This window comes from Apodemus sylvaticus, chromosome 12 (genome assembly GCF_947179515.1).
Source record: "Apodemus sylvaticus chromosome 12, mApoSyl1.1, whole genome shotgun sequence".
In the NCBI taxonomy this organism is placed as follows: Eukaryota; Metazoa; Chordata; class Mammalia; order Rodentia; family Muridae; genus Apodemus; species Apodemus sylvaticus.
The window spans coordinates 58,744,074-58,772,042 of NC_067483.1; the positions used below are offsets into that span (position 1 = coordinate 58,744,074).

General features: G+C 41.6%; 1 protein-coding gene across 4 annotated transcripts; it reads left to right on the top strand.

Annotated features, from left to right (window-relative positions):
- The first annotated feature begins 90 nt into the window (after positions 1-90).
- Trmt1l (tRNA methyltransferase 1 like) lies at positions 91-27,843 on the top strand. 4 transcript variants are annotated; one of them, XM_052200305.1, is made up of 15 exons: positions 92-577; positions 5,017-5,127; positions 6,961-7,074; positions 10,324-10,388; positions 11,610-11,739; positions 12,408-12,531; positions 12,905-12,984; positions 15,781-16,024; positions 16,512-16,724; positions 17,968-18,158; positions 21,643-21,721; positions 24,005-24,171; positions 25,022-25,084; positions 27,153-27,279; positions 27,368-27,843. In XM_052200305.1, the coding sequence occupies exons 1-15, from the start codon at positions 352-354 to the stop codon at positions 27,618-27,620; spliced, it is 2,187 nt and encodes a 728-aa protein (XP_052056265.1). In that variant the 5' UTR covers positions 92-351; the 3' UTR covers positions 27,621-27,843. The 4 variants fall into 4 exon arrangements, with proteins under 4 accessions (XP_052056267.1, XP_052056265.1, XP_052056266.1 ...); XM_052200306.1 differs by having other exon boundaries at positions 5,017-5,121; XM_052200307.1 differs by lacking the exon at positions 25,022-25,084 and having other exon boundaries at positions 91-577.
- Positions 27,844-27,969: the final 126 nt, after the last annotated feature.

Consider the following 27,969-nt stretch of genomic DNA (forward strand, 5'->3'; position numbering starts at 1 on the left):
TGTTGTAGTCTTATATCGGTCCGGTGGCAGCCAGTGCTGCAGAGACGTACCGAGGAAACGGAACTCTTTCTCCTCATTGGACACTGTCCGCGACACGCTTCTGCGCAGTCTGTGGTGGCGTCGTAACGCCTCGGGGAAGGGGAAGCCGGCGAAGGGTCGAACCGCTGCCTCTGGCTTTCAGTTTTTCTGCTGACAGGGTTGGATCACTGGCGCTTCGCCGTTTGTCTGTGGCACGCGAACAGCCTTCCCAATTGCTTCCCCGCCCTTGGATCCAGCCCTGTGCGCATTAACGTCCATTAACCCACTCCGCCGCGAATCCCCTCCGCGTCCCCTGGCACGGAGGCCGTAACTATGGAGAATATGGCGGAGGAGGAGCTGCTACCCCAGGAGAAGGAGGAGGCCCAGGTCAGGGTCCCGACCCCGGCCCCGGATTCGGCTCCGGTCGCAGCTCCGGCCGCAGATACGGCTCTGGACTCGGCTCCGACGCCGGACTCGGATCCAGCCCCAGCCCTTGCCCCGGCCCCGGCTCCGGCCCTGTCCCCGTCCCTAGCCTCTGTCCCCGAGGAGGCTGAAAGCAGTAAGTGCAGACGGCCTGATCTCTCTGCCGCAGAGAAGCGAGAAACCATTCCTCGCTGGGGAATAGGGGAGACCCTTCTCCTGGGGGGAGGGGGTTGATGTGGAAAGGCAAATTTAGGAAAACGGGGGCGGGGGGAGGGGAAGGACCAGAGCGGCAGGTAAAAGTATGGAATGAAAAAGGATACTTCCCATAAACATCGAGGATATCATCATGAAGGATATGTGAAGGCCAGGCGTGAGGCAGATAAAAATAAACAATGAAATTAGTGGTTGTGTCCGTTAGTGTGTTTAGTAGTTTAAAAACTTTCCGCGTTGTTACAGTAATGGAGGGACTAAGGTAGATCATGTCAAGATTTAGAAACGAAATTTTCAGTCAGGACTTAAACACACACTGATGGATTTGTATCCTTGCTGTGATGTTTTGCTCCTGAGAATAGAAACCCCATGTCTTGTATGGAGAGGAATCTGCCAGTTGAGCATTGTACTTCATTCCAAAGGAAGACGATCATGAAAACTCAATATTTTTATCCTCTGAATGTGTTTATACGTGTTCTGAGTGGTGGCTTATCGGTTCATATAGGAAACATAAGACTAATAATTATTAGCACTTTAAGGATCTTAACCTTTTGTACAGTGGCCCTAAGAAAAATTCAACGAGTTCTTTAAATAAATCTGTGGTCTTTATACTCCTTCTGAATTATCACATATGAGAAATTAATTCATATTTACTATTTCAAGGCCAGTTGGGGGTTAGAAGTACATAAAACGGTCATAATCTAAAAGGATTATTTTGCAGTTGTAAAACCACATTTAAGAGCAGCAGGATTGATCATAGGAAGAACAAAAATCAGGCAGTAGGCTCCTCATCATTTGGGGGTCACAGCTTTTAGTGCAAAACAAAGCCTTTTCTCTCTTTACCTACAACCTGATGGATTGTGACTTTTACACTAAGGGAGTAGCCACTGGCCTCCTGATTATGTTTAAGTCAGAAGTAGTTAAGCAGTTTGAGAACTGCTTCTTCATTTCCTCACCATTTTAATACTTTAAAATGTCCAATAGGGCATAGTGACTCCACATGATAGGTATGCCTGTAATTCTAACACTCCAGAGATTCAGGCAGGAGGCCTGGTAACTTAAAAGATCAACCTGAGCTACCTAGGGAGACTTTGTCTCAAAAGTCTGTCCCAGTGTTAGGGGAAGAGGGTTGGAAACATTTGATTATATGTGCTTAAACTTACAAATTTGTAGTGTGAAGGATGTGTGCTGTCAAAACGTGTAAACACACTAATCATTTTGAAAATGTATTTTCAGATCTAGTTAGTCCTTAGCAGCTAGGCAAGATGAAGCAGTTAGTCAGTCATAGCAGCTAGGCAAGATGAAGATGGTGATTCTAAATTAGAGATGAAAATTGAGGAAAAGGTAATGGAAGAAGATGTGAAAGAACCTTCTAGAAGTATATTGTGTTCATCTGACTCAACAAGTTTACTTTCTTGATTATGAGTATGTTATTTTTAAAAACGGTAACTGTCTAAATACGGAATACTACCATGTTGAACCAGAAAGGATTACACAGATCTAAAAAGAGTTTTCAGACAGGTTTTGAAATCTTCCTTCAATAGTAGATCATTTTCAGTTTTCCTTTTCTAACTTTCCTCCTCTTATATTGCACTACCTAACAGAATAATCCAGTAGACATAAGCTTATGCAGCATTATGTATCCTGTTGCACATATGTGTCTGAACTATGAAGCAGAACCTTTGGCGATTTTTTTTTTTTTTTTTTGAGACTGGATTTCTTTGTATAGCCTTGGCTGTCCTGGAACTCACTCTGTAGACCAGGCTGGCCTCGAACTGAGAAATCTGCCTACCCCTGCCTTCCAGAGTGCTGGGATTACAGGTGTGCACCACCACCGCCCGGCTACCTTTTGCAATTTCAAATGTGGTTGAGTTTGTATAAATGAATTATTTTTGGACCGTTACTATTAGAGCTAAAAACTAAAAGATAATTTTTGGGGGCCTCTATTTTATTGTAACTTTTTGAACAAGGCCCAGTATATGAAGCTAGTCAAGCAAGCATAGTGGCTCATACCTGTAATTCCAGCATTTGAGAGCCTGAGGTAGGAGGATCATGAGTTTGAAGCCAGCATGGGCTACATAGTGAGTTCCAGAAGAGTCTTAGCTCTATAGTGAGCTCCTATCTCAAGAAAGAAAAGTGTATAAAGGCAGTAATACAATGATGTTGGTCACTCTTTGCTTTTGCTTAGAAAACTATCCTTTGAGCAGAAATGTCTGATGATGTTAGATCCAAGACTTAGTGATAAAAATGTGCTTCTACATTCAAAAAGTCAAATGGTTTTTAAAAAACTAGTTAACTGTCCACAGTGGCTGCTGAGTCCCACTTCCTGAACTTGACCCTTAGTCACCGGAGAGATGAATCAAGCACAGCTGCTGCCCTTGTATTGTTCACAGTAAGAAAGGCAAAAGGGGGCAAAGATTGTACACACGCGTGGATGAGGGGACTGAGAATGAGTGGGAGAGGCGCGAACTGTGCAGCATCAAAAATTGAATTTGAATTCTTTAGGATTTAAATTACTGAGCTTGTTGACTGAGCCGTGAGACTCATTCCGTTATCTCTTTCTCTTTGGAGATACTTGCATGTGCGTTGGCATCACCTGGTCTTATGCATTCCGATACCCGCTTTGTAAACACTCCTTTCCTTTGGGATGCAGGTGCATTCAGAACTCATCATCCTTAGAAGAAACAAATTGCAATTCCATCTGTCTCCTTTTCTGCACTACTAAAATGTTTGAAAAACAACCACACTGGTTTTCTGTGTTTTCTTTCCATTTGGTCATCTATTCTCTGCAGGTTTTAAAGATCACAGGAAGCTGGACAGTGGTGACGCACACCTTTGATGCCAGGAGGCAGACGTAGGTGGATCTCAGATTTCTAGACCAGTTTGGTCTATAGAACCAAGTTCTAGAACATCCAGGGCTACATAGAGAAACTCTGTTTTAAAACAAAACAAACAAACAAACAAAAGATCACAGGAGACTACCAAATACAGTAGTCTTAATCTTTCCAGCTGTAATACTCTGTTTTGTGTATTTCTTTTACATATTATTCTCCTTTAGCTTCTCTGTCTCCTTGGTTCTTCTGCCCATTCTTTCATTCATTCATTCATTCCTGAGCTCCAGACACAAAACTCCAACTGCCTATTGGACGCCATTACTTTGAGTAGTACATAAAACATGCCATGTTGAAAACCAAATTTCCTTTTTTCTTATCCTCTACCCTCCTACCAGAAAAGTCCCTTCTCTGGCTGATGGCACTGTTACTCGCAGCCACATAAACTCAGAGGCCATCTTTACTGTGCCTCCTACCATACCTCTCATCGCCCAAATTCTCTTCCTTTTTTCCCCACTTTTTCTCCTATACCTTTCCGGGACCAACTTGTCATCTTCCTGATTGCTGCTACAGCTACCAGATGCTTCCCCGAATCATCCACATTTAAATCATTTACTCCCTCCAAACCTGAAATGACTTACCATTCCCCGAAGAATGAGCTAACCTGAACAGAATCCTTTACCACTTTGACTAAGGCCTTACTTGTGTGTTTTCCACTCAGCCTACCCACCCACTAATGTATTACATTATAGACAAAGGGCTGTGGTTCTTGGAAATTTTATACCACAGACTTCTTGTTCCTGAGGTTACTTTTGGATTTGTAAGGTTAGTCACCAAGTCTACTTAACTGAATTTCTGTTCATAACCTAAGTCATGAAATTGTATTCATGATCTGTTAACGCTTAGAGCAAGTAAGGTTCTCAGCCACTTGTTAGAATTAACTGGTCTTTCCTTGGTATCATGCTACCTTTACATCTGATACTCATTTATTTTTACCTACTCTTACCGTTAAAAATTAGAATGTTAATTGCTCGCTTGTGATATAGTTCTTTGAAGACACAAAACGTGCATTATAACTCTCAAATTATCTTGTACTGGACAGAAATTCTTTTGCGTTGTTATTTTGACATGGTCTCGTTTCTCTCAGGCCCTCCAACCTCTATATCTGTGTGCTAAGATCACAGGTGTGCACCATCATGCCCGATTGATTTCTGTGGTCCTTGGGTTCAGACCCAGCTTCCTGGATGTTGGAAGCATTCTACCCACTGAGCTGCACCTCCAGCTCCCAGGCTAGATGCATTCTCCCTGGAATTACCTTGACTCAATAAACTATGAAAGCTGAAAGGTACACAGTAGGGTTTTTCTCTAACTTTGTGCATTCTGAGGTACACTTGCCATTTTCTAAACGGAACTGTAGCAGTCCCGATGAGGTCCTAGGCTCTGAAACAAAGGCATGGTGTGAGGAACTGGCAATGGAATGGGGAAAATTGCTAAAACAGTTTTCTGACCCTTAAATTTTTTTTTTTCTTTTCAGAGAGACACATCTCAATTCAAAGGCGGCTTGCTGATCTGGAGAAGTTAGCATTTGGGACTGAAGGAGATGGTGACTCTGCCAGTTCTTTGAACTCAGATAATCTGGGTACAGGTATTTCCATGTTTGGGGCCACAGACACATACCCACACAGGTACAAGCAGAATGCTTACACACACACACACATACATACTGAATTTCTATTTTGTCCTTTTTGATGTCTTTAGACAAGGTGTCATATCTTTTTGTTGTCATTGTTCTGTTTTTTATTTTTATTTTGAGACATTCACTTAACTTCTAATAAGTCATCATTTTTTCAGCTCATGAAAACAATTTGTTAGGAATAAATTTATTTCCATTGAAGTTGAACAGTAGTAAAATAAACTACTTGAGGAGCTAACCATTCATGGTTAAGGACTGTGTTTCTCTAAGGTGGTAATTGAATTAACAAGTTTTGGACATCCTAAGACAGTGTTTTATAGAACATTGCTGGGACTGGAGCGGTAGCTCAGCGGTTTAGAGCTCTGGCTGCTCATTCAGAGGACATAGGTTCTATTCCCAGCACCCACATGGTGGGTCACAGCCATGTGTAACTCCAGTCCCAGGTAATCTAGCTCCCTCCTCTATAGCCAGTGTAGGCACCAGGCACTTCCACAGCACACAGACATCCATGCAGGCAAAACATGAGCATTTAAAAATAAGTAACATCGGAAGTTCAAATTCCCTGATGTAAAAGGGAGGCAACATAGTCAGCACAAAAGTTCTGTGTTGTCAGTGCTCCACCATCCTGCCTCTGACCTGCTCCTCCCCCCCCCACTCCTTCCGCCCCGCCCTCCCTCCTGTCCTTTTCCTCTTTTTTTAATATTTTATTTATTTGGTGGAAAGAGCATGCCACACCGTGCACGTCAGTCAGTTCTTTCCTTCCATGTGAGTTTCCAGCCAAGGCTTTACTTAGTGAGTGCCATTTTGCTTAGTGTTCATGTTTGTTTAAAATTATCAATGTCTATACAAAAATTAATTACACCTATTCTTGCATTATTCTACATGTGCAAGATATTTATTTGTTGAGTTAAAAATATCATTATTGCCGGGCGGTGGTGGCGCACGCCTGTAATCCCAGTACTCTGGGAGGCAGAGGCAGGCAGATTTTTGAGTTCGAGGCCAGCCTGGTCTACAGAGTGAGTTCCAGGACAGCCAGGGCTATACAGAGAAACCCTGTCTCGAAAAAAATAAATCCAAAAAACCAAAATATATATATATATTATATATGTAATATATATATATGTCATTATTGATTTGTTATTTCTGTATATTTTGTTGCTTTAAGCTTAAATTTGTAGCTTTAATTCTTATTTACCTGCTTATTGGTGAGGGCGGGGCAGCAAGCAGTCTGTGGGTCAATAAGGGAAAACATAAATGTAGTAATATAGTGAAATTCAGGTTATGGTGGTTTTACCAGGTCCCTGGTCTCAGAATAGCAATGCATTAAATTTGTTAAATGTGTTGTCTTCGGTCTTTCTTACCTAGTCTTTTGGCCGCAACTGCCACTGCCAGACTAGTAGGGAACTAGCACAGCAGATGCTCAGGCATCTTCCCCAGCCCGCCCTCCTAGAAATGCCACATCGCTGCTGGCTTCCTATTCTAAGGTACTGAGTGCTGCTCTCTCTGGCAAAAGTTTAGCTGAAGGGAATTTCGCTTTTTCAACTTCTCTGTTCCTACTGGCAACAACCACCATCAGCTAGCCACAGATCGCAGAGCTTCAAAGCTAAAAATAGTCATTGTTTAAATACTGCAGTTCTTAGGAAGGATACCCAAGATCAGAAACAAATTTATTTTCCTCTTTATCTAAGGAAGGGATGGTGAGTGCACGGGGAGGGGCTCTCCCTGCTACTTTGTAGCTGATCCGGGCATTACAGCTGATGGTCTGTGCTTTTTCTTCTTTTTAAGAAAACAGTCAGGCTTGCCCACTGTGTCCTAAGGAAAAGTTCAGAGCTTACAGCGGCCACAAGCTTCGCCGACACCTTCAGAACTTACATTGGAAAATCTCAGTTGAATTTGAAGGTTCGTACTTTTCTGCTTACCTATGAGTAATGTGCATGAAATTGAACATTCGGTACCAGCTTTGGGATTTTATTGTAAGCATAGTCAAGGATTTTCACTTTATATTATGATTTAATGTCCCCACTCAATGTATTTGATAAAAGACAGCGTACAGTAAGTATAAGCAGTAAACACATGACGTTTAGTTCAATCGACATTTATTAGCAGTCTGTGTCTGTGATATATTGGGAACTCTGACCTGGGAATCCCTGTTGCTTATTTAACAGTGTTTTAGTAAGTTTCTTTTCCTCTTGTAGAACAGCTACTATTTCACCTATAATTTTAAAGACAAAGTAATTGCAGAAAAGCAAGAAAATTTTAAAAATTGATATTAATATTAGAAAAAAGTCAATAGTTGAAAATTTCAGCATTTTGATAAAATATAAGACAAATATGTAGATATTACAGTCTTTATACTAGATAAGTAGAAATTATTAAAAATAATTACAGTGACAAAAATGATATAATTTGAAGGAAAAAGTTTATAACAAGTAGTATCATAAGAAAAAGAAAAAAAAAGAAAGATGAAAACCCCATAACATTGAGAAACTAGATTCTGAGGCAGCAAAGTATCATAGTTTCTTCAAGAAATGATAAGACATCTATTACTTTTTAAAATACATACATTAATTCCTCATGGTATCAAGACATAAGTGTCTTACCAATAAAATAACCAATAGACAAGAGTAGAACCAGTGATAGAGAGATGTGTGAGGATAGTCATTGCACCGTATTCTTTGTGACAAAAACTCAGAATTAAAAGGAATATTGACTACACTGAGATGTGTGTGTGTGTGTGTGTGTGTGTGTGTGTGTGTGTGTGTGTGTAAGAGAGAGAGAGAGAGAGAGAAAATGCGGCCACTAAAAAGAATACATTCTATATATTGTACCAAACCTCAAAGTTTTTATTTCCACAGTAAACTACAGTCTTAGTTAAGATTCTGTTGCTGTGATAAAACACCATTGACCAAAAGCAACTTGGAGAGGAAAGAGGGTTTTTTTCATATTACAACTTGTAGTCCATCAGGGAAGTCGGGGCAGAAACACAAGAGTTTTCTGCTTTTAAACCATTTTAATTACATACTGGTAATAAGGTCTAGCTGTACTATAAACACAATAGTCTAGGAACAAGCAAGGCAATAATCACTGGCATCATTGGCTGGCGATCACTGTTTCTTTCTAAGGGCTTATCAGGATGACCAAGATATCTGAGCCTACTTCCCTGTCCTAGCCCAAAGTCATAATTCATGCCTGAAGCCTACTTCTTTGTTCTAGGCTAAAATTAAGATTCCTGCCTGAGCTTACTTCCTTTTCATGGGCCATCCCAGTGTCAGATTCCTGCCCGAAGCCCATTTCCTTGTCCTGACCCAAGGTCAGATCCCTGCCAAGTGGCCCCAAAAAGCTCTCCACTACCAGGTACCACCCACAGTCAACCACTTCAAGCTAGCCCATAGGCCAGTCCAGTGAGAGCATTTTCTCATTTGTAGTTCCCTCTTCCAAAATGACTTTTAGGTTGACATAAACTAGTCAGCTACTAATACATAAACAGCTACTAATGAAAATGGCCATCTGGGGCAGATATTTTAATATTTCATTTGTATAAAACTGGAAGTCATCCCCTCAAAAACCTCTGAATACCAATCTAATGCCTAAATATGTAGGGAAATAGATACAGAAACACATACATACTCTTATACGTGTGTACCCATACACACTGGTATATAGTTACGTGAGATTGTTGACTATGTAGACCAGTCAATATTGTCTCACTGAGTTAATGGTTACCTGGGATGGAAGAGATATCTTCTTTAGTAATTTAACCACTAGTACGGTGCCTATGCTTCTGAAAGCAAACCCTTACCTACACTCTTATTTTATAAATAACAATGAAACTTACCAGATCATAATTCTTCTTTCAAAAAGACTTGGAAGTAGGAGCGGGTCTAGTTGGGAAGAGGCCGGGGGATCTGAGAGGGCTTAAAAAAGAGAGAATTGGGGGGTTAAGGAATTGTGGCACGGCAGTGTGGGAGAAGGGGGTGCCCAGGCAGGCCCCTGTCCAGGCACCTCTTCCCCCTGAGGGACCACACACACACAGGCATGTATAGAATAGAGTTTATTCAGAGTATGGGATGAGAGTTAGTGGTAGAGAAAGGCAGAGAGAGAGAAGGAAAGAGAGAGAAGAGAGAGAGAAAGATAGAGAGAAGAGAGAGAGAAGAGAAGTGGAGGCTGGCCATGACCACGTGGAGAGGGGGGAGGAGAGCTGAAGGGGCAGAGAGGTGAGAGGATGTGGGAGAGCGGAGGGAGCAAAGAGGGAGAGGAGGGGCAAGTAGCCCCTTTTATAGTGGGCCAGATCTATGGGGCGGGGGAATACCTGGCTATTGCCAGGTAGGTGTGGGGTGGAACTTAGACAGAATACCAACAGGATCAGCAGAAGAGAGGTGGGGACAAGGTAGGATAGTTTTTGTCATAGCCAACACCCAAAACTAAGAATAATAAATTCAAAAATAAACAAATTTAGCCAGGCAGTGGTGGCGCACGCCTGTAATCCCAGCACCCTCGGAGGCAGAGGCAGGCGGATTTCTGAGTTCGAGGCCAGCCTGGTCTACAGAGTGAGTTCCAGGACAGCCAGGGCTATACAGAGAAACCCTGTCTCAAAAAAAACCAAATCCAAAAATCCAAAAAAAAAAAAAAAAAAAAATCAAACAAATAAACAAACTTTAAAGGTGGCAGAAAAAGCAAGATTATCTGGTATGGTTAGTGAAAAAGCATGAAGCAAAGAAAATGAGGTTGAGGAAGCTAAACGACTTAAAGAACAAGCCCTCTCAACAAGGCTACAATGTGAACACAGGTCTTCTATTTGTTTATATTGATATATATGTCTCATTTATAAAACAAATGCTCTTCAAGTAATTATAATGTTATACATGGAATAATAATCCTAATTATTCTTTTTTTCTTTTTCTTTTTGAGACAGGGTTTCATTATATAGCCCTGGCTGACCTGGAACTCACTATGTAGATCAGGCTGGCCTCGAACTCACAGAAGTGCACCTACCTACCTGCCTCTGCTTCCTGAACGCTGGCGTAAAGGGCATGTGCCCACACACCTGGTGACCCTAATTATTCTTAGAAAAGTAGAAGTATATTGCAGCTTTCGGTGCAGCAGGCCGTGTAGTGAGTGGTAGTAACCCGCTGGCCGTTTCCGTTCCAGGCTACAGGATGTGCATCTGTCACCTAGCCTGCCGGCCAGTGAAGCCAACCATTGTTGGAGAACAGGTAACCAGACGGTAGATCCTTACCTCCGAATTCAGTTGACTTTAAAGAGAGCACAGCTTTTATTTAAACCTATGCTTTGCCAAAGGCCAAGAATCTATTCTTGATTTAAAATTAAAATGTACATGTTTAACATGGTTTCTACTCTTTCTGTCACTCATGTGGAACCTCAGACTCTCTGTAGCTGAGGATGACCGTGGCCCCACCCTCCTGCCCTACAGCATTGGGCATCAGACCCGGGGCTTCGTGCATGCGCACAAAGTTCTCTATCGGCTGGGTTACACCGTAGCCCCCAGCTCCCTTTCCAATACTTATCTCGGTGCTTCCCATGATTATGAAGGAATAATGCAAAATGCACAGAAAAATGTGAGCTTCTCTTTTTCTTTTTCACTCTATTTTATGTGTATTGCTGTTTCGCCTGCCTGCATGTCTGTGTATCCCTTCCGTGCCCAGTGCCCACTGAGGTCTGAAGAGGGCATCAGATCCCTGGAACTGGAGTAACAGATGGTTGTAGGCTGCCATGGGTGCTGGGAGCCAAACCTGGCTGCCGCAGCCACTGCTTTACCTGCTAAGCCACCTCTCCAGCCCTCCTTTTATAGTTCTTTATTGCAGTTACATGAATTATTATCTGCTCAAAATGAAAATTATCCATTAATATGACAATTTTAAGTAGATTTTTACTTTGGTACTAAATTTTGATTAAGGCCTTTCTGATATCTGAGAGCTACCTTCATTTTTCAGTTTTATGTTCTCTTTCCCTCTGTTCTTTTAAATTTAACTTTAAACAGTCTGAGGTGGTTTCTTTGGTTTGACTCTTGGTTTTGGAGGTGGTATCTCAGTATGCAGCACTGAACTTTGTTCTATAGGCATAACTAAAATACAGTGAATACATCCTGTTTTAGTGATGCTAAAACAGTTTCTAAGACAACTAAACTTAGGAGTAGCAGGGCTGCTAACATCATCCCATCAATAAGTGTGGCTTGTATAAAATAACAGTGCACTGATTTACTAAAGAGAAAGAATGGAAAAACTAGGTAAGCTAATTTGTGGCCCGCAGTAACAAAGTATATATAAGTATCACAGGTGAAGTTATCCTTCCAAAGATACTTCAGGAAATTAACTTCACCTTTAATACTGTTAAATCCAATTCACTAACATAGTGCAGCTTGAAACTTGCATTTTGTTGCCTTGGTCACTGTTTAAGTCAGATGCTCTGGTTGATAGATATCCAGCAAATTGGGCGCCCATTATCACTGCATCATCTGTGCAGCAACGATCGCCAGAAGGACTGACATGCTGGGACACGTCAGGCGCCATGTGAATAAAGGAGAAACCAAATCCAGGTGCACTGCAGGTGAGCAAAGTGGTCGCATCGACATGCTCATAGCTAGGCCTTACACAGAATGGCCAGGGATTCTTTTTAGACAGATAAACAAATAATATAATTATATAATTATTTTTCCAAATTATATGTCTTATGTCTTGAATATTTAAGACATTATGTGCGTATGTTTTCACACCAGTATTCCATTTGAGTTTGTAGCTAAAGGATTATAATGTATACTAAATATAAAGCGTTCTTATTGGTTCTTAATAGCCATTTGAATGCAATGCTTACTTTAAAATTATACTTAACGGGAAAGTGGGATCCACGAGGTTGCTTACTGGGTTCTTCTATGTGTGCCTGTGAGCCACACTCCCGGGATCCACAAGGTTGACTCCCAAGGCTGTTCTGAAGTTCTATATGATCAGAAAATGATATTATTATTCAGCTAACAGAAAGCAAGCATATAAATACTCAATTTCTATAATATTACAAGATACTCTGTGGCCAACCTGTGATAGCATAATGTAGTACTTAATGAATCATAAAAATATTTTAGGATCTAGTGCTGTCTAATGGTTTTGGGTCTTATCATACTGATACAGATAATATAAGTTTTCTTTTTAAAATATATTATGTTAGGTATTTAGCATTATTGTCAGTTACCTTGTAATAATCTTCTTTTTCTTCCATTTTAGCTTCTACTGCCAAATCATCTAATGAAATTTTGAAGGAGACAGACACAGATATACAAGTTTTTCCTAATTACTCTATACCTCAGAAAACAGACTCATATTTTAATCCTAAAATGAAACTAAATCGGTAAGATAGATTGAAAATAGGGATAGAATTTTCAGATATATCTCTGGTAACTCCTGTGTTCACATGTATTAATATTAAAATAATCTATTTTAACATTTTCTCAAAATGTTTTTTTTTTCTACCAACCCAGTTTTTCAGTCAGAGACTAAAAGAGGCTCAACTTTATATAATTAAACTGCACAGATCAGTGGATACGTTTTATTATACAAATGGATGCTTGTTAAATTGAAGTCAGTTAGATTCATAGTTTAACTTAACAAAACTTACAGGTCTTAAACTATTAATTTAATATATTAAGTATATTTTAAGTAGATAAGTATGTTCAAAATTCTGCAAAGATAAAAAGTTACTCCAGATTCTCCCTTCTTTCTAGTCAGATAATATTCTGCACGTTGGCTGCTTTGGCTGAGGAACGAAAACCTTTGGAGTGTTTAGATGCCTTTGGAGCCACTGGTGAGTAAAAAAAAATGAGTTTGTATTTTTCAAATTTATTTTTATGTGTATTTTGACTGCATGGATGTCTGGGTATCAAATGCAGTACCGTCAGAGGCCAGAAGGGGCATCAGATCTTCTGGAATTGAAGTTAGAGATGACTAGGAGCTCAGTGTGGGTGCTCAGAATTTAGCCCAAGTCCTCTGGAAACGCAGATTGTTCTTAACTTAGAAGCCGTCTTTCCAGTCCCTAATAATGCCTTTTCTTAGAAAACTTATAAGGAGCCGGGCGGTGGTGGCGCACGCCTGTAATCCCAGCACTTGGGAGGCAGAGGCAGGCGGATTTCTGAGTTCGAGGCCAGCCTGGTCTACAGAGTGAGTTCCAGGACAGCCAGGGCTATACAGAGAAACCCTGTCTCAAAAAAAAAACCAAATCCAAAAAACCAGGAAAAAAAAGGATTAATAGTGAATTTGAAGACAGGCAAATGAAAATGCCACCCAGTCACAAGGGAAAAATAAATGACTTAGCCAGGTGTGGTGGTGCATGCCTGTAACCCCAGCACTCAGAAAGCAGAGGCAGACGAGTCTCTAAGTTCAAGGCCAGCCTGGTGTAGAGTGAGTTCCAGGACAGCCACAGCTACATAGAGAAACCCTGTCTCGAAAAAACCAAATCAAAAGAAAAGAAAAGAAAACTTATAAGGATATCACGTCTAGCAAAATATTCTCGTGAGCCATACATCGTGGGTGCTGTACTCCCAGCACTCAGGAGGCAGAGGCGGGCGGGTCTCTGAGTCTAAGGCCAGCCTGGCCTACATAGTAAGTTCCAGGATGGCCAGAGCTACAGAGTGAGTCCCTGACTCAAAAAAAATTCCAAAAAAGGAAAAAAGATTTTCATATCTTAAAAAAAAATAAATAAGATCTAAGGTAAAATTTTCCAATTTTTTATGAAAAAATTCAAAAAGATTCTATACCAAAGTAAAGAGTATAAGGAATGAATTCCTTCCTGTGTGTCACTTCAGAAATAATTCACTCATGTTCAGTCTTGTTTTATCACTATGTCCACAGTTCAGATTTCATCAGATTTCATACATTAGTCTCTTTAGTACCATTAATTTAAAACAAACCTTGTACATATTATTTTCTGTAAATAATTAAGTTGGATTTCTTATAAAATAAAGCTTTTCCCCACTGAGACAAAGTATCAATGTGTGTCTGGCTTTGGACTCCTTAAACTCCTGATTTACACACACACACACACACACACACACACACACACACACACGCTGAGAGTACAACTCTTCATACTCAGCTACAAAGAATTTTTTTTTTTAAGAAAAGCTATAGTAACATTATTATATCTAGAAAGTGAAGACTAATTCATTAATATCAACAATGTTTAGATATTTAAACATTTTTAAAAATTCAAATTATAATCCAAAGTGTATGTGTTTTCATTGTTTCAAATCTAATTCATTGTTTCTTCTTTTTGTTGTTGTGTTCTTTTGAGACAGTCTTACTGTGTAGACTTGGCTGATCTGGAACTCTCTATGTACCCAAGGCTGGCCTCATACTCACAGAGATGCTAAATTCCACCTGCCTCTTCTTTTTGACACAATCGGTTTTCTGGCATGTAGGTGCTGGCCATCTGGATTCTTAGTGTCTCACCATGGCTTCTGTGACATACTCCTATAGCCTGTATTTTTCCCAGTTGCTCTGATTCTCATGTGGCTCAGGCGGGCCTTGAACTGGCTGTATGAATATGAATGATTCTTCTGCCTCTACCTCCCAAGTACTGGGATTACAGGCATATGCTTAACCATGTCTGGGAGGAAGGAAAAAAATGTGTTGTTTTTTTTTTTTTTTTAAACAGGGTGAAAGCCCAAGCTAGCCTTGAACTCTCAGAGATCTGCCTGCCTCTGCCCCTCAAGTGCTGGGATTAAAGGTATGCGCCATCACACCTAGCCAGAACATTTTTCCTGAAGAATGTTTTTCACTGTAATCAGGTAATAACTGATAACTGTTTTTTTGTATTTCTGATTATTATGAGAGAGTGTGTGCGTGTGTGTGGGTCAGAAGACAACTTGTGAGAGTTGGCTCCCTTACTGCACCGTGGTTTCTGGGACCCAAATTCAGGTTGGTTTCCAGGCACGGCTTGTCCCTGCTTAGATCTCATTGCCTGGGCTTCAGCCCTAAGACTATTTTGGTTTTGACTTTCTAGGACTCAGTCTCCCTCTGTAGGTCGGCTGGCCTAGAATTGCCAACTTAGCCCACGCTGGCAGAAACAGAATCAAGATTTCATGGTCAGCTGGGAGTGCTGGCAAATGCCTGTGAGCCCAGCACTTGCCAGGCAGAGGCAGGTGGATCTCTTTGAGTTCAAGGCCAGGAGTTCAAGACAGCCAGTTCTATGATCTTCCTTAAAAATAATAATAAAAAAAGAAAGAAAGAAAAGATAAGAAAAAAGAAAAGAGAGAAAAGAGCCTTGTGCAGAAACCATTGTCTATTTTTCTGTGGTGTTTGGTGGTAACCTTGAGCAGCAAGACTTTCAACTTGCCGTTTTCCTTTCCAGGGAGTAGAGCACTCTCTTAGCATACAGTACAGAGAAGTGTGCATGTGAGTCAGAGGGGGTGAGTGTGTGTGTGTGTGTGTGTGTGTGTGTGTGTGTGTGTGTGTGTGTGTGTGACAGAGAGAGAGAGTTGAAAGGGTGTGAATGTGTGTGTGTGTGTGTGAGTTGCCTATAAGACACCCACCTTTTCAGTTGTCAATTATAACTTAAATTTCTTTAATTTAAAGATTCATCTTCTTCCCTGTTTCTCCCAAGGAATAATGGGATTACAGTGGGCAAAGCACCTTGGAAATGCAGTCAAAGTTACCATTAATGACTTGAATGAAAACTCTGTGACTTTGATTCAGAAAAACTGCCACTTAAACAAGTTGAAAGTGGTGGTGGACAGTGAGGAAAAGGAAGAGGGTGATGCCCTCGAACACGATGACACTCTGGGGGACATCCAGGTGACCAGGATGGACGCCAACGTGCTGATGCACCTGAGATCTTTTGATTTTATGTAAGTGAAGATCATTGGTCAAATACCCACTAAACAGATCTGCTTGAGGTGGATGCTTTAAAATTAAAGAAATTTGTGGTGGTTTATTTTAATACAGTGTTTGGCCTTCCCTTGAGATATCCAATAAGAAAAATTTCAGACTTTCTGGGAATGAACTTTTCCTCGTAGGCTAATTTATTTCTGTGTGTTTGACATGCCATAGACTATTCTATTACTTACTTTTAAAACCTAATTAAGTATTTAAAATAAATTTGCAAAGTATATTTTTTCTCTCTATTTCTAAGACAATCAGTTCCTATTAGCCCAGGCTGGCCTCAAACTGGAAATTCTCTTGCCGCCATCTCTTGAGTGCTGAGATTTGCAAGCGTGTTGCCACCCGACCTGCATTGCAAACTTTGAGTCCACAAATTTTATCGCTAGAAGTAATATTGTTACAATTCGGATCACTAATGTGATCTTAGATATAAGTATTTCTTTCTGGTTTTAGACACCTGGATCCCTTTGGAACGTCAGTGAACTACCTCGACTCAGCCTTCAGAAATGTAAGGAACCTTGGCATAGTGTCAGTGACTTCTACAGACATCAGCTCCTTATATGCCAAGGCACAGCATGTTGCCCGGCGTCACTACGGATGTAACATTGTCCGAACAGAGTATTACAAGGAGTTGGCGGCCAGAATTGTTGTAGCTGCAGTGGCAAGGTACCAAACTGCCAATGGCGCACCTACTGTGTTCTAGTGTGGCTCGTGAGTTTGGAGAAATAATACTGCGAATGAGTGCTTATTTTTCAAAATACACATGAAGTTTTTAATTCTATGTCCCTTACATATAACTTTAATTGGATTTACTGTTTTAATTTTATGGATTTTTCTTTTTTTGAAACATAAATTCATTAACTTTGTGTGTATTCATATAGGCACATGTGTGGAGATCAGAGGATAACTTGAAATAGTTGATTCTCTCCTTCCATCATGTGCACTCTGGAGATCAGACTTAAGTCATCCGGAAGTTGCCACCTTTACCCACTGGGCCATTTTGATGGCCTACTGTTCTTGTGTTTTGTCAGAACTTATCTAACTTGAGTCTGAAAATAACCCTGTAAGACAGGAGGATCTTTCTGTTCCCCTAGGATTGCAGAGCTGTTGAAATGGAGAAAGACTATTTTCTACTGTGTACAGGAATTTTTGCTGCTAGAAAAGACTTTTTAATATTTGTGTGTGTGTATGTGTGTTTGTGTGTGTGTGTGTGTGTGTGTGTGTGTGTGTAGGAGGGGGGTGTCTCACCACATGCAAGAGCCTGCCAGAGTCAGAAGAGGGCATCAGATCTGAACTAAAGGAACTGAAGTTACAGTCGAGGCAGTTGTAAGCCATGTGGGTGCAGCAAGAGCAGCAAGAACTCTTGATGCTGAGCCACCTTTCCAGCCCCACAAAAATTTCATAATGCAATTTACCATTGCGAGTATCAATAATGGATGGTCGGCGCATTCACTTGCTAATGCAAACACAAGCTCTGTAGCACTTAGATGGAAATTCTTACCTCAGCATAATAGGTTATTAGTCTCCATAGGTCTTCAGTGAATGTTAAGTAAGCAACAGAATTTGCAAACGTGGAGATGATATATCTTATAGAACTTAATCCAAAGGATCTGTAAAACGACTAGAGAAAAGGGCTTTGACTGTCTTTCAGTAAATAGGCAGCAGCTAGCATAATTCTGCATATGGTCAGTATGGTCATAAATATATATGGTTTGGGAGAAGATTTTTTTTAGGAAAAAATAGACTAAATTCAGACTAGTAATCATGATTACAGAACACAGTCCTGTTGAAAGCCACAGCCCACCCATGGTCCGCCATCCAGGTTAGCTCTGTCGGTGCAGTGCTGTACATAGGGAATGATGAGCCGTCACAACAGCTTTTTGTTTTGTTTTGTTTTGTTTCTTAACAGAGCTGCAGCGCGGTGCAACAAAGGTATAGAAGTGCTGTTTGCAGTGGCTCTGGAACACTTCGTGTTGGTGGTCGTGAGGGTCTTAAGAGGCCCCACTTCAGCAGACGAGACTGCCAAGAAAATCCAGTACCTGATCCACTGCCAGTGGTGTGAAGAGAGGATTTTTCAGAAGGATGGAAACATGGTGGAAGGTAAGCCAAAGTTCCTCCTGCCTGCGCGGGCCTTGTGTCCCTGTGCCCATGGGCTAGCGAGTGTGTGTGAGTCCTCATGTCCCAGCTATACGCACTGCATCTGCTTTCAAAGACTGCAGCTGGGGAGCTGACGTGCCCTTCCCAGCCATTTATTGAAACATCAAGAGATAACATAGTTTTTCCACTCTCAAGTAATTTTAGGAATGTCAACCAGATTACCGAGGTATCTATACTATTAAAAATTATTTAAAAATTATTTTCATGTTTCTGGCTAAATATCAATGCTACCAGTTATAAAATTCATTCAGTAAGCATTCATTAAGTCCCTGCTGTATGCCAGGCCTTAGGACACACAGGAAAAGCTGCAACTCTTAGAACACTGGGTGTCTGCTTTCTTGGGGTCCAACAACAGCCTTGTCCATTGTTGTCTATTAACTTCTTAGTTCTTTTTAAATGTATATGGGGGTTTGGTCTGCATATATATATATCTTAGTATGTGCCTGGTACCGACCGAGGCCAGGAAACGCATTGGGTCTCCTAGAACTGTAATTACAGGCAATTGTGAGCCTCTGTGAGTGCTGAGACTCAAACCCAGTACTTGTAACTGATGCAGTTTCTCTTCAGCCTGTGCATGTGGATTTTTAAGAACTCTTTCCAAAGTTATTTATCTCCTGCTGTAAAAAGTGCAAGGCTTTTGTTTGTTTGGTTGGTTGGTTTGGTTTCTTCCCTTGATCCACTTTGCGTCTTTGTCTATTTTTAGTTTGGGTTTTAGGGTTCTTTAGCTGGGGTGGAGGGTGGGGCTTGGTTGGTTGGTTGGTTGGATTTTGCTAATGGTAAAGTTATATATGTTCTGGCTTTTGTCTGCAGACATACCTATTCCTGGGCACCTCCGGGGTGGGCTTGCTTTATTACTAGCCCAGCACTTGCCCACTATTAGACAATGTCTTCTTTGTCTTGCACTAAGCTCACATCTGCTTGAGTTTGTTTCTGGATTTTCTATGGAAGGGTGTCTATTCATACACCTCTATCACACCAACTGAAGCTTTGTAGCTGTTATTTTTTGACAGTGTCTCATATATCCCAGCCAGTAATGACCTTGAACTTTTTTTAGCTTTTATTTTGCTTTGTTTTTATGTACTTATTGTGTATCTATGTGAGTTTGCCATGCATGCACGAGAAGATCAGAGTGCAAACTATGGGAGTCAGCTCTGTCTTCAAGCCTGTGGGTCACAAACACTTGTCCTCAGACTTGTCACTAAGGTGGCAAGCACCTTTACTCTCAGTCATCTCACCGGCCTGAGCCTTGAACTTCTGGCACTCCTGCTTCTACCTTCCAGATTAGCTTGTAGATACACCACCATGCCTGCTTTCGGAGGTGCTTCAGATGGAGCATAGGGTTTGTACAAACTATAAGCCCTCTACCAACTGACCTACACCCCAACCCTGACATTTTATTATGCTAAGGATAAAAGTCAGCCAGCCAGTTCACCAGCCGAGTTTCTTGTACCCTGCCATTTTATTTTGTTGAGTAACAAGATAATATCAGATAGACTAGAACTGATTAATTTTGTCAAGCTATTCCAAAAAAGTCAGTGATCAATCTAGGAATAACCTGGAGTTAGAGGAATTTAGTTGAAGGGGTCTTTTTGATTTTTCAAGACAGGGTCTCACTACATTATGTAGCTCTGGCTGTCCTGGAACTCACTATGTATGTAGCTGCCAGCAGCTACTGCGAACTCGGTCCCTGTAAGAGATTCTGGGGATTGGGGGGGTAGGGGGCGTGGAAAAGAAATGACATCAGGACAACATTGCTGTTCAAGATGTAATGTTCAATCAGGGTCCCACTATATATATATGGCTTTTAAGGGCAAGTCCTTTCCCCAAAACTCCATGGCTGTTGGCTTCAATGTTTTACACTGCGCAGCAGGTAGCCTTCTTAATTCAGGAACCAGTAGGTACATCCAGCAGATCAGAAGTACTTCAACACTCAGCCCCGCGCTAGCTCAGGTGTAGCTAGCAGCTCACAGGTAAAATAAACAGGAGGCTGTGTTGTTCTAAGGAGAAAAATGGGCCAGGAACTTCAAAGGCTGAGAACTAGTGATTAGCACTGGGGTTCGAAAATTCAGCTCAACCGCTGAGGGGGGAAGCGTGTGTAGACCAGGCTGGCCTAAAGATATGCATCACCATGCCTAGTAAGAGGTTCTTATTTTGTTGTTGTTTTGGTTTGATTTGGTTGGTTTTCAATACAGGGTTTCTCTGTGTATTCCCCATCTTTGTGGGAAGTTGAACATTACTAATTAATACCATTTCTGTTTTGAAAAAGGGAAAGGGGTGGTAGTAGTCATGGAACTGGACCTGTGTAGTATATGCTGCTGTTTGTTTGTTTGTTTGTAAGAAACAGGGTTTCTCTGTGTAGCCCTGGCTGTCCTGGAACTCCCTTAGACCAGGTGGCCTCAAACTGAGACATCTGCCTGCCTCTGCCTCCTAAGTGCTGGGATTAAAGGTATGCCCCACCACTGACAAACTGTAATTGCTATTTTTAATGATCATATCTACTATCAAAACTGTTCAACAAAAAAAAATTCTGTTAGCTATTCGTGATCTGAATTCTGATTTATGAATTAAATCACGGTACACATGTGACATTTCTTTTGTAATAAGTAGGCAGTGGTATTACTCACCAGTAGCCTTTTAAGATAAGCTTTTAGGTCTTTCCTCCCTTCTTCTTTATCCCAGTAAAGATCTTTTTTGCTTCAGAGTTGTGTCTCTGGGACTCTCCAACTATCATCTCTCCAGGTGATGCCGTAACTCTTGCCATGTGTGCAAGGGACTCTCACACCTAGTGTCTCGCACCTGACCTAGTGTCTCTCACCTGACCTAGTGTCTCACACCTGACCTAGTGTCTCGCACCTGACCTAGTGTATCTCACCTGACCTAGTGTCTCTCACCTGACCTAGTGTCTCTCACCTGACCTAGTGTCTCGCACCTGACCTAGTGTCTCGCACCTGACCTAGTGTCTCTCACCTGACCTAGTGTCTCACACCTGACCTAGTGTCTCGCACCTGACCTAGTTAGTGTATCTCACCTGACCTAGTGTCTCGCACCTGACCTAGTGTCTGCCCAAACACCCTGGAGCTGTGGGCCCATCTTAGCATTGCCTCCCCTTTCACAGTGGGGCACTAGGCACACTTCTGAGCAAAAATCCTCCTGCCTTTCTCAACATATCCCATCTTCAATTAATTCTCTCCCCACTGCTCAACAGCACGAACATTTCCTCCCAAAGCTGGGCATCCTGCTTCTTTGTGACTGCGGCTTTTAACAGTACCTACTGTCAAAGAGCCTTAAAGTTCTCAACTACATATAAAATTCTCAGCACGGTACCTGGTACATAGTAGGTCCTCAGTATATAGTCATTATTAATGTAAGTTATGGTACATTTGTCATGTATCCTTTGTATATATAAACACATCTTTTGTTTTTACAGAAAACCCATATAGACAGCTGCCCTGTAACTGTCATGGGAGCATGCCTGGCAAGACAGCCATAGAGCTCGGGCCTCTGTGGTAAGTGCCCAAGTACAGCCTTCAGTTTCGCTCACTCACTGTCAGCCTCTGAAAGCTAAGCAAATCATTGACTCCCCTTCTAAGAACCTGCGTATTTTCAGATTTCTCTCTAATAGTCTAAGAGATGGTAGAGTGAAAGGCAAGCTGGATCTGCAAACTCAACAGCTTGTGTCTGAATAATAAGAAAGAGGCTGTTTGGATTTGTTTTTGAAAGAAGGTGTCTCAGAGGAAGAGATAGCTCAGCAGTTAAGAGCTCTGGAAGCTTGTACAGAAGATGGATGTTGTTTCCCTGTACCCAGGCCAGGTGACTCACAGCTGCCTGTAACTCCAGCCTCAGGGAACCCAGCACCTCTTTCTGGCCTCCATAGGTACCCGTATTCCTATGCCATACCCCCACCCGCCACACACACACACACACACACACACACACACACACACACACACGTCACATCTCACCTCATTCAAAAATACAGTAAACCTTTGATTTTGAGAGTCTCCTACAGTAGCTTAGTCCTGGTCTCAAACTTGCTGGATTTTGTTCTTGGTGTTTTTACCTTTGTGACTGAGTACAGGTGTGTGTGTGTACGTGCCACAGTGCCATGTGGAAGTCTGAGGACAACCTCGGGCATCAGGCTACATTCTGCCTTGGTGGAAATTGGCCCCCTTTACCACTGCTCCTGCCAGGCTAGTGGGTCCAGGAGCCCCCGGGATCTCTTGTCTCCACCTCGTCGCTCGCTGTAGTGCACCAGGATGAGATTTATCTCTTACAGGCATGTGAAGAGTGATGGCAGCCTACCTTCCAGGACTTTGTTAACTCTCATCTCCCACTCAGTGATCCTGCTCCCTGGTTACAGAACAGAATGCTGCCTCCAGAGGATGGGTGATCTCGGCCAGCCAGCTTCCTCCGTTTACGAGCAAGGAGATTCTGGCATGGCATTTTTAAGTGCTTGCTAAGACTGACCAAAATAATGATGGTCATGATAATGATTCTTATTAGCAAGCCAGAACCAGAATTTCATTTTTCTAACTTCTAGGCCAGAATCTTGGAATCCCTGGCTTTTCACTCGCCTTACTCCAACCAGAATCCCTTCCCTCTCCACCTCAGGCCAGGGATTACTTCCTGTTTCAAGTCTCTGTCTGCATAGTGGTTTAGCGGAAATAATCTCTAAATCCCCTCAATGTGTCTTACTGACTACTCACTTTATACTTTAAAAAGTCCTTTAATTTATTCTGTTTAACCTTTATGTTTACTATTTTATAGCAACTACTCAGTGTAGAAACTTTGTACAAAGCATGATACCTAGTCATTCCTATGACAAGTTTGTAAGTTTTATTTACAATAAAGGAGAGGTGGGGTCTGATGTCACAGGCCGGTAATTCCAGGTACTCCTGAGGCAAGAGATCACAAGGTCCAGGCCTGCTATAATAGGCCAGCCTGGGCAACTTAGTGAAAGTTTTGGAGAAACTATTAGAGAAAGGGAGGTTAAGAAAAATGGCCGAGGCTACAGATGAGGTGCTATGGTGCTTGTCTTGCGTACATAAAGCTCCAGACTCAGACCCCAGTCATGGGAGGAGAAGAGTCCCTACTCCTCCAGACGACCTGCAGAGCCAGGATGGAGCCAGCCAGGGGTGGAATCCAGGCTGTTCTGTCTTGGAGTTCATTTTGTCAGCTATGCATGTGCTGTTCAAAGTCTGTGAGCCAGAGCCTCAGGGTGCAGCCTGAGCTAGTCTGAGACTGTGTAGAATAGGCTGGCCTTGGGTCACCAAGATCCACCGGGCTCTGCTTCCTCAGTGCCAGGTTTAGAGCTGTGGTGTCCTGGACCATATTTAAACTGCTGTCCTCACATAGGCACCAAAGTGGAGAGCGGCCATCACTGCGAGTATGCAGTGGGAGCACTGGGCTTGGCATTGTGTTCTGTTTACAATCAGAGTTTTAAAGGCTTTATACAATCAGCATTGTCTTTTCTGTTTGACTATATTCTCAGATACCCAGTCCATTTTTCATAGTACACTACAACTTATGAGAGCCAATAAATCTTGTTGATTTTATGTGAATTTAATGATTTTAATGTGAATTAAATTAAGATTTGGCTAATCTTAATTTATAGAGCTAAAATAACTTTTAAAAGGATTGAAAAATTAGTATATAAATAATACTAAATCAAAAATTTCTGAATTTATTCAATATTACTTTATCCCATAATTTGTTATATGGTTTTGTTGTATAACTATGGAAAATATTTTTGTAAAAAAATAAACATTTCTCAAACTTTTCTTTTCCAGGTCAAGTTCCCTTTTCAATACTGGATTCCTCAAAAGGATGCTATTTGAATCTATTCACCATGGTTTGGATGACATTCAACCCCTAATAAAGACATTAATCTTTGAATCAGAGTGTACCCCCCAAAGCCAGTGTTCAGTTCCTGCACCTTCAAATACCAACAAGCAAGGTAACTCAGATTGTTAGATTATCCTTGATGTTATAATGAAAATAATGTAATAATATGCTTTAGGTAATCCTTCTTAGTGAATCTAATCATAATTTGTGCTTTTTTTCCCCCCAGAAGCAAGGTCACATATAGCCCAGGCTAGCCTTGAACTCCTGATTGTAATTGCTGCCTTCACCTCCAAAGTGATGGGCACACACTGTCATCCTGTCAGTAAACTTTCTACTCTTCTATAAAGAAAATTTGTAGGCAATTATAGGAGTGGTATAGCCAGAAATTTTGTTTATACCCATTGAAGTGCAGAAAATGAATTCACACTCAGTGAAGCCAGTTTTACTCCTTAGGGCAATATCAGCGTGCCTGGCTCTTGAGAGAAGGCAGACTGGCCTTCGTGCCTCGTGCTGTCACAAACATGGAGTGAATCATGTGCTGTCACAAACATGGAGTGAATCGTGTGCTGTCACAAACATGGAGTGTATCGTGTGCCTTTGCTTAGCTGGCCTGGACCTCACAGAGATCCACCTGCCTGGACCTTCCATGTACTGAAATTAAAGATGTGTGCCCCCAACACTCAGCCTAAAATAGTGTGTGTGTGTGTGTGTGTGTGTGTGTGTGTGTGTGTGTGTGTGTGTTTGTGTGTGTGTGTATGAAAGTCAGAGGACAACTTCACAGTCAGTTCTGTCCTGTCTTTACATGGGTTCTGCTCTAATACCTGCTGAGCTATCTCAGCGGCCCAGAAAGTTAAAAAAATATCATTCTTGTATATTCAAATATGTAGATGGGATTCCAGTTTTATTTAAACATTAAATTGTTAATGTCATCTATAAATGTTCCCCCCTTTTTTTTATTTTAGAAGAAAATGGTGTATTTGTTAAAACCACCGATGATACCACAATAGATATTTACAGTGCACAGGGTATGTATATATTATAATATATAACTATTAAGTATCAGTGCGTTCTAAATATGTCTTAAATACAGGTTTAAAAACAGAATGAATATACATAGCACTAAAGCTTGTAATTACAATATTGTAGTACTAATGCTTACTTTAAATGTTTATCTTCAATGGAAACTTAAAATTCTTGTTAAAAAGTATATGGTTTGACTGGGCGGTAGTAGCACACACCTTTAATCCCAGAACTCAGGAGGCAGAGGCAGGCGGATTTCTTGACTTTGAGGCCAACCTGGTCTACAGAGTGAGTTCCAGGACAGCCAAGGCTACACAGAAAAACCCTGTCTCAAAAGGCAACAATATATATACTTAAAAATAAAATTTTATATATATACTTTAAAAAAAAAACTAAAAATCACCAATCATGTCTGTTTAGCACCTTTAGCTAATTTGGTAGAAAGCATATCCCTGAAAACAATGCAGTGCCCTGGGAAATGGCGGCCTGACGAAGCAGCCCTGGCACGCTGGCTCTCAGAGCGCTGTTCTGCCTCACTGCTGGTGCTGGAAACTTGGCCAGTTTCTTTATTTTCAGCAGAAATCTCTTAAATCTTTTAAAGAATAGAAGGTGAATCACAAATATGTTTTAAGGCATTGTAAATCTGTAAGGATTCTCTCATGTCTAAATTAAGAAAGTCAAACTGACCTCTGTGGGTTGTTCTATAGCCATAGACCTTTATGTTTATATGAAGACTGACAATACAACACAGGCAAAAAGAACATCCAGTGCTGCTTCGAATAGTTAGTATTAAGGCATTCTGTTGGGTTTCTTCATCGACATGTTTGTAATTTGGTCTACATGTGGGTATTTTCCTCACTATGTGCCACATTGATTTCATGTAACAATGTAATCAAGTTTTACTTATCTGGGGTAATTTTAATTTGGGAGTCCCAAGTTGCCATTTTATATTATTGTAAAAAGGAAACAGTTCAACCTTTTTCCATATACTGTATTTGCCTTCTAATTACATATTTTAAGCAGATGTCAGGTGTTTGTCCTCCAGAAATAGCATGTGAGGATAATACCTACGGGTAATCCGGCCGTAGCTGGGGCGCATGGCACACTCTGCAGCGCCAGCACCAGAGGGCTTGGCAGGAGGGTCCCAAGCTCACTGGCCCGGACAGACCTATGCCAGTCGACACGCAGTATAACGGCCTGAAAGTTCCAGTCAGAGTGCCTTTTAGTATTTGAAGTCTCAGTTACTTTACGTGTTTCTGTGTTCGTACATCTATATGTGCACACATATACTTTTGGAAAGATTTATTACTGGAGTAACGTGTTTGGCACTGTGTTAGAACTAGGCCGTGTGGTCAGACGCACTTCCATCAGTCTGCTGAGCTCCACACCTGCGTATGCTTCAGTTCCTGTCTGGGGTTATTGATAGCCACTCAGTCTGCACCGAGGGAGAGGCAGGGGCTGACTTGGTTTATAAGTACTTATTCTTAGTTACACATATAGAGGAAGGCACGTGCACACGTGAATGCAGAGGGCACCGGATCCCTTGGAGACCAGTGAAGAGCAGCCGAGAGCCACCATTTTGGTGCCAAGAACTGAATCCCAGTCCTTTCCAGTAATGAGTGCTCGTAGCACTGAGCTCTTTTCCTTTTTTACTTTGATAGTTTTAAGGTGTGTGTTTTTTCTTGAGAGTTTCATATATGGTGGTTATGTTGTTGTTTTTCACATTCATTGAAGACTTACCATGTATCAGTAAAGCATCTCCAGTCCCTAGGAATGTAGAAGGTGATTAGGGAGAAAGTTTACACAGACACAACCTGCAGACAAGAAACAAGGAAAAGGAGTGGCAGGCAGGCTTTGTCAGGCTTGAGTGGCAGCGTGAGGACCGCAGTGTGCAGTGAAGTCACAGGAAGTGGAAACAGTGGAGGCTTCAAGGGGGCAGACGGAAGTTCTCTCCAAGCAGCAGGTGGACAGATAACATGAGTGAGGGCCAGTGAGAACTGTGTAGCCGACAAGATGATAAAAGCATCCATTCCATCTGCAGTTGTTAAGAGCATGCTTTTGTGTGTCTTCCAGGCAAGAGAAAAAGTAATGAGATGAGCGTTAACGTAGCCAAGAAGCAGAAGACGGACGCCAGCGCTGCCCACCCTCCCTTTTATTACAACATCCACAGGCATAGCATCAAAGGGATGAACATGCCAAAGTAAGGCGGACAGCGCAACGCAGTCACTCCATACTTTAGTAATTCAAGTAACACCCGAGAGCCTGATGACTTTCTTTCTCTATTGCAGGTTAAAAAAGTTTTTATGCTGTCTTTCCCAAGCAGGCTTTCGAGTAAGCCGAACTCACTTTGACCCAATGGGCGTCCGTACTGATGCCCCTCTGATGCAGTTTAAATCTATCCTGCTGAAGCACAGCACCCCCACTTACACGGGAGGACAGTCAGAAGGGCAGGTGCCGCCTACACCTGAGGACACAGTCGCCGACAGGGTGGAGCTGTCTGTGACTGACAAAGCGGACGCCGGTGGCTGTAGGAGATGGTGACTGCGAGGGGTCTCTTGTCGCAATCGGGACAGTGGCCCAAGTCTCTGTTCCTGCAATCCTTTTTTATTCTTTCAATTTAGTGATATGAGAGAAAAAAAATTTAAAAAGCACTGTTTTCATTCAGAAAATTGGCTGTTTCTGACTTGGCTGGTGTGAGAGCGTTGCTTTTTAAGTTTTTATTATTTTAAAGAAAAAAAATTTAATAAAAATATTTGAAACCAATTTTCTGACTGGGCTCACATTACTTTTACTGCTCAATAATTTAGAAATTTTTCACATGTGTTTCTTGGAAATTGGAGCATATAACAAGAGTCATCCTTCCCTTCTCTGATACCAGGGATTAAACCAA